Source organism: Poeciliopsis prolifica, unplaced genomic scaffold (genome assembly GCF_027474105.1).
Source record: "Poeciliopsis prolifica strain line A6 unplaced genomic scaffold, Auburn_PproV2 SCAFFOLD024, whole genome shotgun sequence".
Lineage (NCBI taxonomy): Eukaryota > Metazoa > Chordata > Actinopteri > Cyprinodontiformes > Poeciliidae > Poeciliopsis > Poeciliopsis prolifica.
In genome coordinates, this window is record NW_026562399.1 from 5,112,182 (window position 1) to 5,125,872 (window position 13,691).

Consider the following 13,691-nt stretch of genomic DNA (forward strand, 5'->3'; position numbering starts at 1 on the left):
TATGTACAGCACTTTGTTTCAGCTGTGGTTGTTTTAAAGTGCTTTATAAATAAAGTTGGTATGGTATGGTATTCATATATTCCAAAAGCTAGTCGTTTTAATTCCTCAATAGAAAATTAAGGTGCTCATAGCCCAAAACACATGCCATTATTGCAATTGGGCTCACTATTAAGAAAAGTTGACATAGACAATAGTAGGTCCTGTCAGCATTGGCAGAGCATATGTCAGGATACTCCTTTTTAACTACAGTTCAGTCTCCAACACCATTATGCCTGGAGAACTGGTTGAACTGGGAATTCCAACTGACACCCCCAACTTGCCCATGTGTCAGTAGATTTTCTTGTGGACAGACCTCAGCAAGGAGAAATGGTCTTCAAGGTGAAAATCAGCAATAGATCAACAGGGCTGCTGCCTCACTTTCTACACCTGAAAAACTGATTCTCCACCAATGAAGCAGTGATCACAAAATGCACAGACAACAAAGATCATCTTGTGCCTCATCAAGGGAGGAGATGAGACAGCTAACACCGAGGTGCTCAACAGCACACTATTCTGGAAGAGAATCATATCATACTCATTGTAGGAAAGACAAAGCAACTGATCACTACCGTTTCTCCATCAGGAAGACAAAAGTGGAGAGGGTCACAAATTCCTGGGTCTTCAACATAACCTTGGATCTGAGCTGGTCAGTCAACAGTGCAATAACACTGAGAAAGCCCCAAAAGAAGCTGCACTTCATTGGACTGCTTGAGAACGCTTGAGTGGGCCGCCGACCCCTCATGGTGGCCTGCAGAGTGTTAGTGGAGAGCATTCTCACAAATAGCATCTCAGTGTGTCACAGCAACACCACAACATCCAGTGAGTTATCAAAACTGCTGATTAGGTTACCAGTTAATTTTCCAGTAATTTTTTTAAAAAGCAGAATATTGTCTTAACATGAATTTGATATGTTTAAATGTTTATTCGAGCCATTCTGTGTATGAAAAACAGTGGAAAGGAAATTACATCACTTCATGGTGATCCCCTAATGTGAGACATGTGATCTACCACGTGAGCAGGTTGCAGGAAAAAGCTCATAAAACACGTGTGGATCCAGTGAAACCCTGCAGACCACCTCTGCCCCCACGGCAACACGTACAGAGTCCAATCTGCCCACTTTGCACTGTCTTTGTATGTTAATGTCCTTTTTACTGCTGTTTTATCTTAACATTTACTTCAGTTTTTCAGCATCTACAACAGGTATATTTTTGACATGCTGCAATGTCTTCTTCCCCATTTAACGTCACCATTGAACAGCAGTATCTGGGTTTGCTGGAAAGAATTGTACTTTCCTTTCTCTCTACAGGTCCCGCGTGTTTCTTCCTCCTCATTAATGGGATCTTGATGTTCTCTTTGAGGAGTAAACCTGTGTTTCGATACACTTGTCGTTATATTCTTCTATATAACCTCCTCGTTGCACACTGCTCAGCTGGCCGTGACTCAGGTTCTGTTTCTTCTCGCTCTTGGTCGAGTTAGAATAACATATGCCGTTTGTGGTACCATCACTACTATGGCCAATCTCACAGCAGGAATTTCTCCTCTGACACTGGTGATAATGTCTTGGAGAGATATGTGGCTGTTTGCTACCCACTGAGGCACGCTTCCATTATCACCACCAAAAACACAGTAGTGGCCATTATTGCAGCCTGGGCTGTCAGTTCACTCAATAATGTCACAAGAAATATGTTTTTGATAGAATATTTATATAAAAACTTTGGAAGTGTCTTGATGCAAGACTATTGCACTGCTGTGGGCTGGACTCCAAATTCGCTGTATGATAATTATGACAGAGCGTACAACGCTGTGGTACTTGTTTCAGCCGGTTTGACTGTAATTTCCTCGTATACTGGAGTTGTAATAGCAGCCAAGTCAGCATCTACAGATAAAGCATCTGCCCTGAAAGCTCGTAAGACAATTCTGCTGCACCTGGTCCAGCTCTTCCTCAGTCTGTCTTATACCCTTTACTACCCACTGCTCAGCTCTTGCAAAGTCCGTACGAAGGTTAGTGTTTGTATGGGTCCAGAATGTTATTTATGTGCTTTTATTGTCTTACCCAGATGTTTGACTTCTTTAATTTATGGCCTAAGAGATCAGACTGTCAGACCTGTTCTATTACACTATCTGTTTTGTAGATGTAAACTCTCAAATGAACCATTCACCTGAGAGTTTCGGACCAGGACATCATATTTGTCTGGGATACCTGACTGTGTAAATGTAAATGGCATTTGGCTGTGGTGTTGTATTGATATTGTACTTGAGACACCACAAAGTCTTTAGTTCATGTGGATAGACAAGATCTTAACATGTATTTAAGAATGAAGAATTCTGAAATATCTTCTTTTTTCTATATAAATTTTCTATATAAATTCAGGAATTGTGCTTTAATGAAGCTTTTAAATGACCCCATCTAAGTTGTTCCTATTGCCAAAATAGCTTTAATGTGATCCTTTTGGGGGGGTTTGCAAAATAAAACTTTATCAGATGACTGGTTGTTTTTGAAAAGCTGTTCACTGTAGAATAATTCCCTTTTGTCCTGATTACTGTATCAATAAACATTTTCAAAGCAGAGGCTCATAATGAATGATTCAAATTTCAAAAGCAATAACTTTTAGTTTGTTTGGCATATATTCCAATCTCTAGCTGATCTGAGCTCAAACTCTCTCTGCCTCTTTTAAAGAGGCTAAAGGTGGGACTAATACCCTATTCTATTGATAGAAATTCTATCAATTTCTTCAAGTTAGCCCTTCTGACAACTTCTGAAGAATCATTTTCTGAGATTCTTCACTTTAACTAGAAAAGGCACATTTAAAATATTGCATTTTCTTGAGCCATGAGTTTTTCTTATGCGACGGTATTTCAAATTCATACAAAATCTTTATTGACATTTATTAATTTTTCCACTGAAAGTGATCAGTTTCAAATTAAGGTCACCTATTCGGGTTATTTTATCTTTGTTTACCTTCGCTGTGGTTCATCACAGCAGCTGCAGTTTCTGAACTGAACTGAACGACAAACTTGGACTAATTACCTCGTTGGTTTGCAGCAAAAGTGTCACAACAAACATCAAATAGGGCAAATATATTTGATTAAGTTTTAACAAACAAATGGCTTCTACCGCAATAATTATGTGGAAATAATGTGAAAATAAATATAATTAAATAAATTAAGTTTATAATTCATTAAGTTTATAATTTACTTCTTTTAGAAGCTGACACTTCTAAAGAAGTTCAAATTCAAAGTCTAAAGTCCTTTAGGACTTTATTCAACTGTCCTAATAGACACAAATAATTTCTATTTGTTTCTATTTCAAACAAATAGAAAATAAATGTTAGTTTAAGTTCTGTTTGATTTCTGTTTCAAACATAACTTAAACATGACACTTGATCCTAAGTGTCATTATGATCAACTGTCAACCATATTGGCACTTGATCAACAATGACTGTTAATCAGTGTTGATGTCATGCTTGACAGACATTTCAAAATAAATCAAATACTGTGAAATCATTGAATACCAACTGAATTATTTTTCCTGTATTCATGACACCAAAAGGTAAATTTTTAGCAATTTTTAGGAACTCGTCAGCATGTTTAATGTGTCACAGTCTGAGTCTAACATGACAACAAAGTCAGAACCAGGATCTGTTGAGGATAGTTCTGATTTCCACCCTGTCTACAGTTCCATCATTTGTTTTTCTCTACATTAATGGGACCATTCTGTTCACGCTGAGGAGTAAACCTGTGTTTCGTGACACCTGTCGTTACATTCTGCTCTACAACCTTCTTCTGGCAGACACTGTCCAGCTGGCGCAGAGTCAAGTGCAGTTCTTACTGTCGGTGTGCAGAGTCAAGCTGGCTTATTCGCTGTGTGCTGTTCTTAGCATGCTTGCTAACCTTACGACTGGGATTTCTCCCCTAACACTGGTGGTGATGCCATTAGAGAGATATGTGGCTGTGTGCTACCCACTGAGGCACTCTTCCATCATCACCGTCAGAAACACAACTGTAGTGATCATTGCAATCTGGGCTGTCAGTTCACTGAACAATCTCACCCGTGTTCTGTTGTTTTTAGACTTTTCAATAGGAAAAATTGAGAGCTGGCAAATAGAAGACGTTTGCTCCCGTATAGCTTTGCTGCTTGGTGCTGTAACTGCAGAATATGACAGGGCCTACACATGTGTTGTGTTTGTATCAGCTGGTGTTGCTACAACTTTCTCCTATGTCAGTGTGATTATAGCAGCCAGGTCGGCCTCCACAGATAAAGCTCTAGCTCATAAGGCCCGTAACACCCTGCTACTGCATCTGGTTCAACTTGGTCTGAGTCTTTCCTCCACTATTAATAACCCACTTGTTATAGCGCTTTCAAAAATTCTAACAAGAGTGGCATTTTATGGGTTCAAAATGTTTTTTATGTTTGTTTATTATCTTTCCCAGATGTTTGAGTTCTCTAATCTACGGGCTTAGAGATCAGACCATCAGACCTGTTCTTTTGTATTATCTGTGTTGTCGACTTAAAGTCAAAATCAGTGGCTAGTAGTTTTTCCACTCAGCACATTTTTTTTCTTAAGTTATGGGACTGTTTTTCTAGATTAGAAATACAGCTGTGTAGAGTTTTTTTAAACCTAATGATAAAATATGAATTGATCATCTGATGTGCAAAATGTTGACTGTGTGTTTCATGACTTTGTATTTTTGTGATGTAAAGCATTATGAAATGCCTTGTTGCTGAGAGGTGCTACACAAACTAAATTTGAATGATTGTATTCCAGAAGATCTAAAAAATGTGCAAGTTTAATACAGCAAAAAAAAATGTACAAGTTGTTTACACGTTTAGCTTTGCTGATCTAAATTAAATTATTGCCTTTTTAATGTTGTGTTGTTACTTGTGCTATTTGTTACTGATTTCTCAATATACTTAAAAATATAATTAAAATATGTTCATAAAGCTAAATGGCCATCTTTTTTAATTGAGTTTTTACCTAAATTATTTCTGTATGTGGCTGAAAATGCTGTTTGAAATTGAATTTGAAACATAAAATTTTTTGATTATCATGGAATCAGCAGAAAACTTGAGCAGCATGAGATAAGCGTTTATGTGCCAAGTCATGCAGGAGTTTTTGATCTCCATAAAACTGTTTGTTTAAATCAAGGCTAAAATTACGTCAGTGCAGTGCTGCCTTTGATTAATAACTGGACCACCGGTCAATAAATTTGATGTTTGATTATTATTATTGATCAATTTGATGATATTTGACAAAATGAGCTGTTCATTACTGTATTATGTTTTTATCGTACAAATAAACTCGACTTGGTCGACATTTAGTGACAAACATGGTACATCTCAAGGGGTTTTCCTTGAAATAAATAAATCTGTCTGATTAACAGGCATTTGTTTGGTGGGGAAACAAAAGTCTGATGGGTGTATGAGGCCGCTAAATTTTAATAACAGTGTTATTAAGTTTATCGTTTTATAGAAAAGTTTTACAAGCTAACTTTGCTATGTGAAACACTATATATTACACAAACTCATGTTTAAACCTTTGTGCAAATTTAAATTTTTCCTCAAGCTCATGCAAATAAATGCATGTCTTCAATGAGAATGTGACATCAGATCAATTAAAACATGATACATAATGTGGGCTTGATGAAAAGTACTTTTAAAGTTTCAGTTGGTGATTTATAAACAATATGTTTTTTAAATAATTTTAAAACTGCCTCCATGTGTAACAGTATAACGTAAGACAGAATCTGAAAATAAGAGCTCCTCTGCCTCTACCCAGTCCTACTGTCATTGGCAGAAGCACACCTGTCAGGTTCAGAAACAACCGATCAGAGCCAGGAGGTGTTAGAGCAAAAATGTGATTTTCAAGTTGTTAAACTTGGAAATTCCTGGGTCTTCAACATAACCTTGGATCTGAGCTGGTCAGTCAACAGTGCAATAACACTGAGAAAGCCCAAAAGAAGCTGCACTTCATTGGAGTGCTTGAGAAGGCTTGAGTGGGCCGCCGACCCCTCATGGTGGCCTGCAGAGTGTTAGTGGAGAGCATTCTCACAAATAGCATCTCAGTGTGTCACAGCAACACCACAACATCCAGTGAGTTATCAAAACTGCTGATTAGGTTACCAGTTAATTTTCCATTAATTTTTTTAAAAAGCAGAATATTGTCTTAACATGAATTTGATATGTTAAATGTTTATTCGAGCCATTCTGTGTATGAAAAACAGTGGAAAGGAAATTACATCACTTCATGGTGATCCCTAATGTGAGACATGTGATCTACCACGTGAGCAGGTTGCAGGAAAAAGCTCATAAAACACGTGTGGATCCAGTGAAACCCTGCAGACCACCTCTGCCCCCACGGCAACACGTACAGAGTCCAATCTGCCCACTTTGCACTGTCTTTGTATGTTAATGTCTCCTTTTTACTGCTGTTTTATCTTAACATTACTTCAGTTTTTTCAGCATCGACAACAGGTATATTTTTGACATGCTGCAATGTCTTCTTCCCCATTTAACGTCACCATTGAACAGCAGTATCAGGGTTTACTGGAAAGAATTGTACTTACCTTTCTCTCTACAGGTCCCGCGTGTTTCTTCCTCCTCATTAACGGGATCTTGATGTTCTCTTTGAGGAGTAAACCTGTGTTTCGATACACTTGTCGTTATATTCTTCTATATAACCTCCTCGTTGCAGACACTGCTCAGCTGGTCGTGACTCAGGTTCTGTTTCTTCTCGCTCTTGGTCGAGTTAGAATAACATATGCCGTTTGTGGTACCATCACTACTATGGCCAATCTCACAGCAGGAATTTCTCCTCTGACACTGGTGATAATGTCTTTGGAGAGATATGTGGCTGTTTGCTACCCACTGAGGCACGCTTCCATTATCACCACCAAAAACACAGTAGTGGCCATTATTGCAGCCTGGGCTGTCAGTTCACTAAATAATATCACAAGAAATATGTTTTTGATAGAATATTCATATGAAAACTTTGGGAGTGTCTTGATGCAAGACTATTGCACTGATGTGGGCTGGTTTCCAAATTCACTGTGTGATAATTATGACAGAGCGTACAACGCTGTGGTATTTGTTTCAGCCGGTTTGACTGTAATTTCCTCGTATACTGGAGTTGTAATAGCAGCCAAGTCAGCATCTACAGATAAAGCATCTGCCCTGAAAGCTCGTAAGACAATTCTGCTGCACCTGGTCCAGCTCTTCCTCAGTCTGTCTTATACCCTTTACTACCCACTGCTCTCAGCTCTTGCAAAGACCGTACAAAGGTTAGTGTTTATATGGGTCCAGAATGTTATTTATGTGCTTTTTATTGTCTTACCCAGATGTTTGACTTCTTTAATTTATGGCCTAAGAGATCAGACCATCAGACCTGTTCTATTACACTATCTGTTTTGTAGATGGAAACTCTCAAATGAACCATTCACCTGAGAGTTTCCAGGTGAATGGAGACTCTCATTCCATTCACCTGGTTTTGGACCAGGACATCATATTTGTCTGGGATACCTGACTGTGTAAATGTAAATGGCATTTGGCTGTGGTGTTGTATTGATATTGTACTTGAGACACCACCAAGTCTTTAGTTAATGTGGATAGACAAGATCTTAACATGTATTTAAGAATGAAGAATTCTGAAATATCTTCTTTTTTTCTATATAAATTATCATTCAGGAATTGTGCTTTAATGAAGCTTTTAAATGATCCCATCTAAGTTGTTCCTATTGCCAAAATAGCTTTAATGTGATCCTTTTGGGGGGGTTTGCAAAATAAAACTTTATCAGATGACTGGTTGTTTTTGAAAAGCTGTTCACTGTAGAATAATTCCCTTTTGTCCTGATTACTTTATCAATAAAAATTTCAAAGCAGAGGCTCATAATGAATGATTCAAATTTCAAAAGCAATAACTTTTAGTTTGTTTGGCATATATTCCAATCTCTAGCTGATCTGAGCTCAAACTCTCTCTGCCTCTTTAAAAGAGGCTAAAGGTGGGACTAATACCCTATTCTATTGATAGAAATTCTATCAATTTCTTCAAGTTAGCCCTTCTGACAACTTCTGAAGAATCATTTTCTGAGATTCTTCACTTTGACTAGAAAAGATAAAATAACCCGAATAGGTGTTATTTTAAAATATTGCATTTTCTTGAGCCATGTGTTTTTATTATGCGACAGTATTTCAAATTCATACAAAATCTTTATTGACATTTATTAATTTTTCCACTGAAAGTGATCAGTTTCAAATTAAGGTCACCTATTCGGGTTATTTTATCTTTGTTTACTTTCGCTGTGGTTCATCACAGCAGCTGCAGTTTCTGAACGTTCAATAAACGACAAACTTGGACTAATTACCTCGTTGGTTTGCAGCAAAAGTGTCACAACAAACATCAAATAGGGCAAATATATTTGATTAAGTTTTTAACAAACAAATGGCTTCTACCGCAATAATTATGTGGAAATAATGTGAAAATAAATATAATTAAATAAATTAAGTTTATAATTCATTAAGTTTATAATTCACTTCTTTTAGAAGCTGACACTTCTAAAAGAAGTTCAAATTCAAAGTCTAAAGTCCTTTAGGACTTTATTCAACTGTCCTAATAGACACAAATAATTTCTATTTGTTTCTATTTCAAACAAATAGAAATTAAATGTTAGTTTAAGTTCTGTTTGATTTCTGTTTCAAACAGAACTTAAACATGATACTTGATCCTAAGTGTCATTATGATCAACTGTCAACCATATTGGCACTTGATCAACAATGACTGTTAATCAGTGATGATGTCATGTTTGACAGACATTTCAAAATAAATTAAATACTGTGAAATCATTGAATACCAACTGAATTATTTTTCCTGTATTCATGACACCAAAAGGTAAATTTTTAGCAATTTTAGGAACTCGACAGCATGTTTAATGTGTCACAGTCTGAGTCTAACATGACAACAAGTCAGAACCAGGATCTGTTGAGGATAGTTCTGATTTCCACCCTGTCTACAGTTCCATCATTTGTTTTTCTCTACATTAATGGGACCATTCTGTTCACGCTGAGGAGTAAACCTGTGTTTCGTGACACCTGTCGTTACATTCTGCTCTACAACCTTCTTCTGGCAGACACTGTCCAGCTGGCGCAGAGTCAAGTGCAGTTCTTACTGTCGGTGTGCAGAGTCAAGCTGGCTTATTCGCTGTGTGCTGTTCTTAGCATGCTTGCTAACCTTACGACTGGGATTTCTCCCCTAACACTGGTGGTGATGCCATTAGAGAGATATGTGGCTGTGTGCTACCCACTGAGGCACTCTTCCATCATCACCGTCAGAAACACAACTGTAGTGATCGTTGCAATCTGGGCTGTCAGTTCACTGAACAATCTCACCCGTGTTCTGTTGTTTTTAGACTTTTCAATAGGAAAAATTGAGAGCTGGCAAATAGAAGACGTTTGTTCCCGTATAGCTTTGCTGCTTGGTGCTGTAACTGCAGAATATGACAGGGCCTACACATGTGTTGTGTTTGTATCAGCTGGTGTTGCTACAACTTTCTCCTATGTCAGTGTGATTATAGCAGCCAGGTCGGCCTCCACAGATAAAGCTCTAGCTCATAAGGCCCGTAACACCCTGCTACTGCATCTGGTTCAACTTGGTCTGAGTCTTTCCTCCACCATTTACAACCCACTTGTTGTAGCGCTTTCAAAAATTCTAACAAGAGTGGCATTTTTATGGGTTCAGAATGTTTTTTATGTTTGTTTTATTATCTTCCCCAGATGTTTGAGTTTTCTAATCTACGGGCTTAGAGATCAGACCATCAGACCTGTTCTTTTGTACTATCTGTGTTGTCGACTTAAAGTCAAAATCAGTGGCTAGTAGTTTTTCCACTCAGCACATTTTTTTTTCTTAAGTTATGGGACTTTGTTTCTAGATTAGAAATACAGCTGTGTAGAGTTTTTTTTAAACCTAATGATAAAATATGAATTGATCATCTGATGTGCAAAATGTTGACCGTGTGTTTCATGATTTTGTATTTTTGTGATGTAAAGCATTTGAAGTGCCTTGTTGCTGAGAGGTGCTACACAAACTAAATTTGATTGATTGTATTCCAGAAGATCTAAAAAATGTGCAAGTTTAATACAGCAATTAAAAAATGTACAAGTTGTTTACACGTTTAGCTTTGCTGATCTAAATTAAATCGTTGCCTTTTTTAATGTTTGCGTTGTTACTTGTGCTATGTTGTTACTGTTTTCTCAATATACTTAAAAATATAATTAAAATATGTTCATAAAGCTAAATGGCCATCTTTTTTAATTGAGTTTTTACCTAAATTATTTCTGTATGTGGCTGAAAATGCTGTTTGAAATTGAATTTGAAACATAAAAATTTTGATTATCATGGAATCAGCAGAAAACTTGAGCAGCATGAGATAAGCGTTTATGTGCCAAGTCATGCAGGAGTTTTTGGTCTCCATAAAACTGCAAAGCAGCCAAAACACTAAGGTTGTTTAAATCAAGGCTAAAGTCACATATGTGTAGTGCTGCCTTTGATTAATAACTGGACCACCGGTCAATAAATTTGATGTTTGATTATTATTATTGATCAATTTGATGATGACATTTGACAAAATGAGCTGTTCATTACTGTATTATGTTTTTATCGTACAAATAAACTCGACTTGGTCGACATTTAGTGACAAACATGGTACATCTCAAGGGGTTTTCCTTGAAATAAATAAATCTGTCTGATTAAAAGGCATTTGTTTGGTGGGGAAACAAAAGTCTGATGGGTGTATGAGGCCGCCAAATTTTAATAACAGTGTTATTAAGTTTATCGTTTTATAGAAAAGTTTTACAAGCTAACTTTGCTAAGTGAAACACTATATATTATTTACACAAACTCATGTTTAAACCTTTGTGCAAATTTAAATTTTTCCTCAAGCTCTTGCAAATAAATGCATGTTTTCAATGAGAATGTGACATCAGATCAATAAAAACATGATACATAATGTGGGCTTGATGAAAAGTACATTTAAAGTTTCAGTTGGTGATTTATAAACAATATGTTTTTTTAAATAATTTTAAAACTGCCTCCATGTGTAACAGTATAACGTAAGACAGAATCTGAAAATAAGAGCTCCTCTGCCTCTACCCAGTCCTACTGTCATTGGCAGAAGCACACCTGTCAGGTTCAGAAACAACCAATCAGAGCCAGGAGGTGTTAGAGCAAAAATGTGATTTTCAAGTTGTTAACACTTGGAAATTCCTGGGTCTTCAACATAACCTTGGATCTGAGCTGGTCAGTCAACAGTGCAATAACACTGAGAAAGCCCCAAAAGAAGCTGCACTTCATTGGAGTGCTTGAGAAGGCTTGAGTGGGCCGCCGACCCCTCATGGTGGCCTGCAGAGTGTTAGTGGAGAGCATTCTCACAAATAGCATCTCAGTGTGTCACAGCAACACCACAACATCCAGTGAGTTATCAAAACTGCTGATTAGGTTACCAGTTAATTTTCCAGTAATTTTTTAAAAAGCAGAATATTGTCTTAACATAAATTTGATATGTTTAAATGTTTATTCGAGCCATTCTGTGTATGAAAAACAGTGGAAAGGAAATTACATCACTTCATGGTGATCCACTAATGTGAGACATGTGATCTACCACGTGAGCAGGTTGCAGGAAAAAGCTCATAAAACACGTGTGGATCCAGTGAAACCCTGCAGACCACCTCTGCCCCCACGGCAACACGTACAGAGTCCAATCTGCCCACTTTGCACTGTCTTTGTATGTTAATGTCTCCTTTTTACTGCTGTTTTATCTTAACATTTACTTCAGTTTTTCAGCATCGACAACAGGTATATTTTTGACATGCTGCAATGTCTTCTTCCCCATTTAACGTCACTATTGAACAGCAGTATCAGGGTTTACTGGAAAGAATTGTACTTACCTTTCTCTCTACAGGTCCCGCGTGTTTCTTCCTCCTCATTAATGGGATCTTGATGTTCTCTTTGAGGAGTAAACCTGTGTTTCGATACACTTGTCGTTATATTCTTCTATATAACCTCCTCGTTGCAGACACTGCTCAGCTGGCCGTGACTCAGGTTCTGTTTCTTCTCGCTCTTGGTCGAGTTAGAATAACATATGCCGTTTGTGGTACCATCACTACTATGGCCAATCTCACAGCAGGAATTTCTCCTCTGACACTGGTGATAATGTCTTTGGAGAGATATGTGGCTGTTTGCTACCCACTGAGGCACGCTTCCATTATCACCACCAAAAACACAGTAGTGGCCATTATTGTAGCCTGGGCTGTCAGTTCACTAAATAATATCACAAGAAATATGTTTTTGATAGAATATTCATATGAAAACTTTGGGAGTGTCTTGATGCAAGACTATTGCACTGATGTGGGCTGGTTTCCAAATTCACTGTGTGATAATTATGACAGAGCGTACAACGCTGTGGTACTTGTTTCAGCCGGTTTGACTGTAATTTCCTCGTACACTGGAGTTGTAATAGCAGCCAAGTCAGCATCTACAGATAAAGCATCTGCCCTGAAAGCTCGTAAGACAATTCTGCTGCACCTGGTCCAGCTCTTCCTCAGTCTGTCTTATACCCTTTACTACCCACTGCTCTTAGCTCTTGCAAAGACTGTACGAAGGTTAGTGTTTGTATGGGTCCAGGAGGTTTTTTACGTGATTTTTATTGTCTTACCCAGATGTTTGACTTCTTTAATTTATGGCCTAAGAGATCAGACCATCAGACCTGTTCTATTACACTATCTGTTTTGTAGATGGAAACTCTCAAATGAACCATTCACCTGAGAGTTTCGGACCAGGACATCATATTTGTCTGGGATACCTGACTGTGTAAATGTAAATGGCATTTGGCTGTGGTGTTGTATTGATATTGTACTTGAGACACCACCAAGTCTTTAGTTAATGTGGATAGACAAGATCTTAACATGTATTTAAGAATGAAGAATTCTGAAATATCTTCTTTTTTTTCTATATAAATTATCATTTCAGGAATTGTGCTTTAATGAAGCTTTTAAATGATCCCATCTAAGTTGTTCCTATTGCCAAAATAGCTTTAATGTGATCCTTTTGGGGGGGTTTGCAAAATAAAACTTTATCAGATGACTGGTTGTTTTTGAAAAGCTGTTCACTGTAGAATAATTCCCTTTTGTCCTGATTACTTTATCAATAAAAATTTCAAAGCAGAGGCTCATAATGAATGATTCAAATTTCAAAAGCAATAACTTTTAATTTGTTTGGCATATATTCCAATCTCTAGCTGATCTGAGCTCAAACTCTCTCTGCCTCTTTAAAAGAGGCTAAAGGTGGGACTAATACCCTATTCTATTGATAGAAATTCTATCAATTTCTTCTGACAACTTCTGAAAAATTGTTTTCTGAGATTCTTCACTTTGACTAGAAAAGATAAAATAACCCGAATAGGTGTTATTTTAAAATATTGCATTTTCTTGAGCCATGTGTTTTTATTATGCGACAGTATTTCAAATTCGTACAAAATCTTTATTGACATTTATTAATTTTTCCACTGAAAGTGATCAGTTTCAAATTAAGGTCACCTATTCGGGTTATTTTATCTTTGTTTACTTTCGCTGTGGTTCATCACAGCCACTGCAGTTTCTGAACGTTCAA

At 37.2% G+C, this 13,691-nt stretch overlaps 3 protein-coding genes and 2 pseudogenes across 3 annotated transcripts; all 5 read left to right on the forward strand.

Moving 5' to 3' along the window:
• Nucleotides 1-366: 366 nt before the first annotated feature.
• Nucleotides 367-2,400, forward strand: LOC129370515 (odorant receptor 131-2-like; annotated as a pseudogene).
• A 1,223-nt stretch (nt 2,401-3,623) lies between these two features.
• Nucleotides 3,624-4,570, forward strand: LOC129370516 (odorant receptor 131-2-like; annotated as a pseudogene).
• A 1,959-nt stretch (nt 4,571-6,529) lies between these two features.
• LOC129370655 (odorant receptor 131-2-like) lies at nt 6,530-7,543 on the forward strand. Its single transcript, XM_055046773.1, has one exon. It carries the CDS (start codon nt 6,533-6,535, stop codon nt 7,478-7,480), a length of 948 nt encoding a protein of 315 aa, XP_054902748.1. The 5' UTR covers nt 6,530-6,532; the 3' UTR covers nt 7,481-7,543.
• A 1,411-nt stretch (nt 7,544-8,954) lies between these two features.
• LOC129370651 (odorant receptor 131-2-like) lies at nt 8,955-9,902 on the forward strand. Its single transcript, XM_055046769.1, has one exon. It carries the CDS (start codon nt 8,955-8,957, stop codon nt 9,900-9,902), a length of 948 nt encoding a protein of 315 aa, XP_054902744.1.
• Nucleotides 9,903-11,897: 1,995 nt separating this feature from the next.
• LOC129370517 (odorant receptor 131-2-like) lies at nt 11,898-12,848 on the forward strand. The gene has a single exon (XM_055046558.1). It carries the CDS (start codon nt 11,901-11,903, stop codon nt 12,846-12,848), a length of 948 nt encoding a protein of 315 aa, XP_054902533.1. The 5' UTR covers nt 11,898-11,900.
• The last annotated feature ends 843 nt before the right edge of the window (nt 12,849-13,691 follow it).

Coding starts and splice junctions, on each gene's coding strand:
- LOC129370655 (XM_055046773.1), top strand. CDS start 6,533: ATGTCTTCTTCCCCATTTAACGTCACCATTGAACAGCAGTATCAGGGT.
- LOC129370651 (XM_055046769.1), top strand. CDS start 8,955: ATGTTTAATGTGTCACAGTCTGAGTCTAACATGACAACAAGTCAGAAC.
- LOC129370517 (XM_055046558.1), top strand. CDS start 11,901: ATGTCTTCTTCCCCATTTAACGTCACTATTGAACAGCAGTATCAGGGT.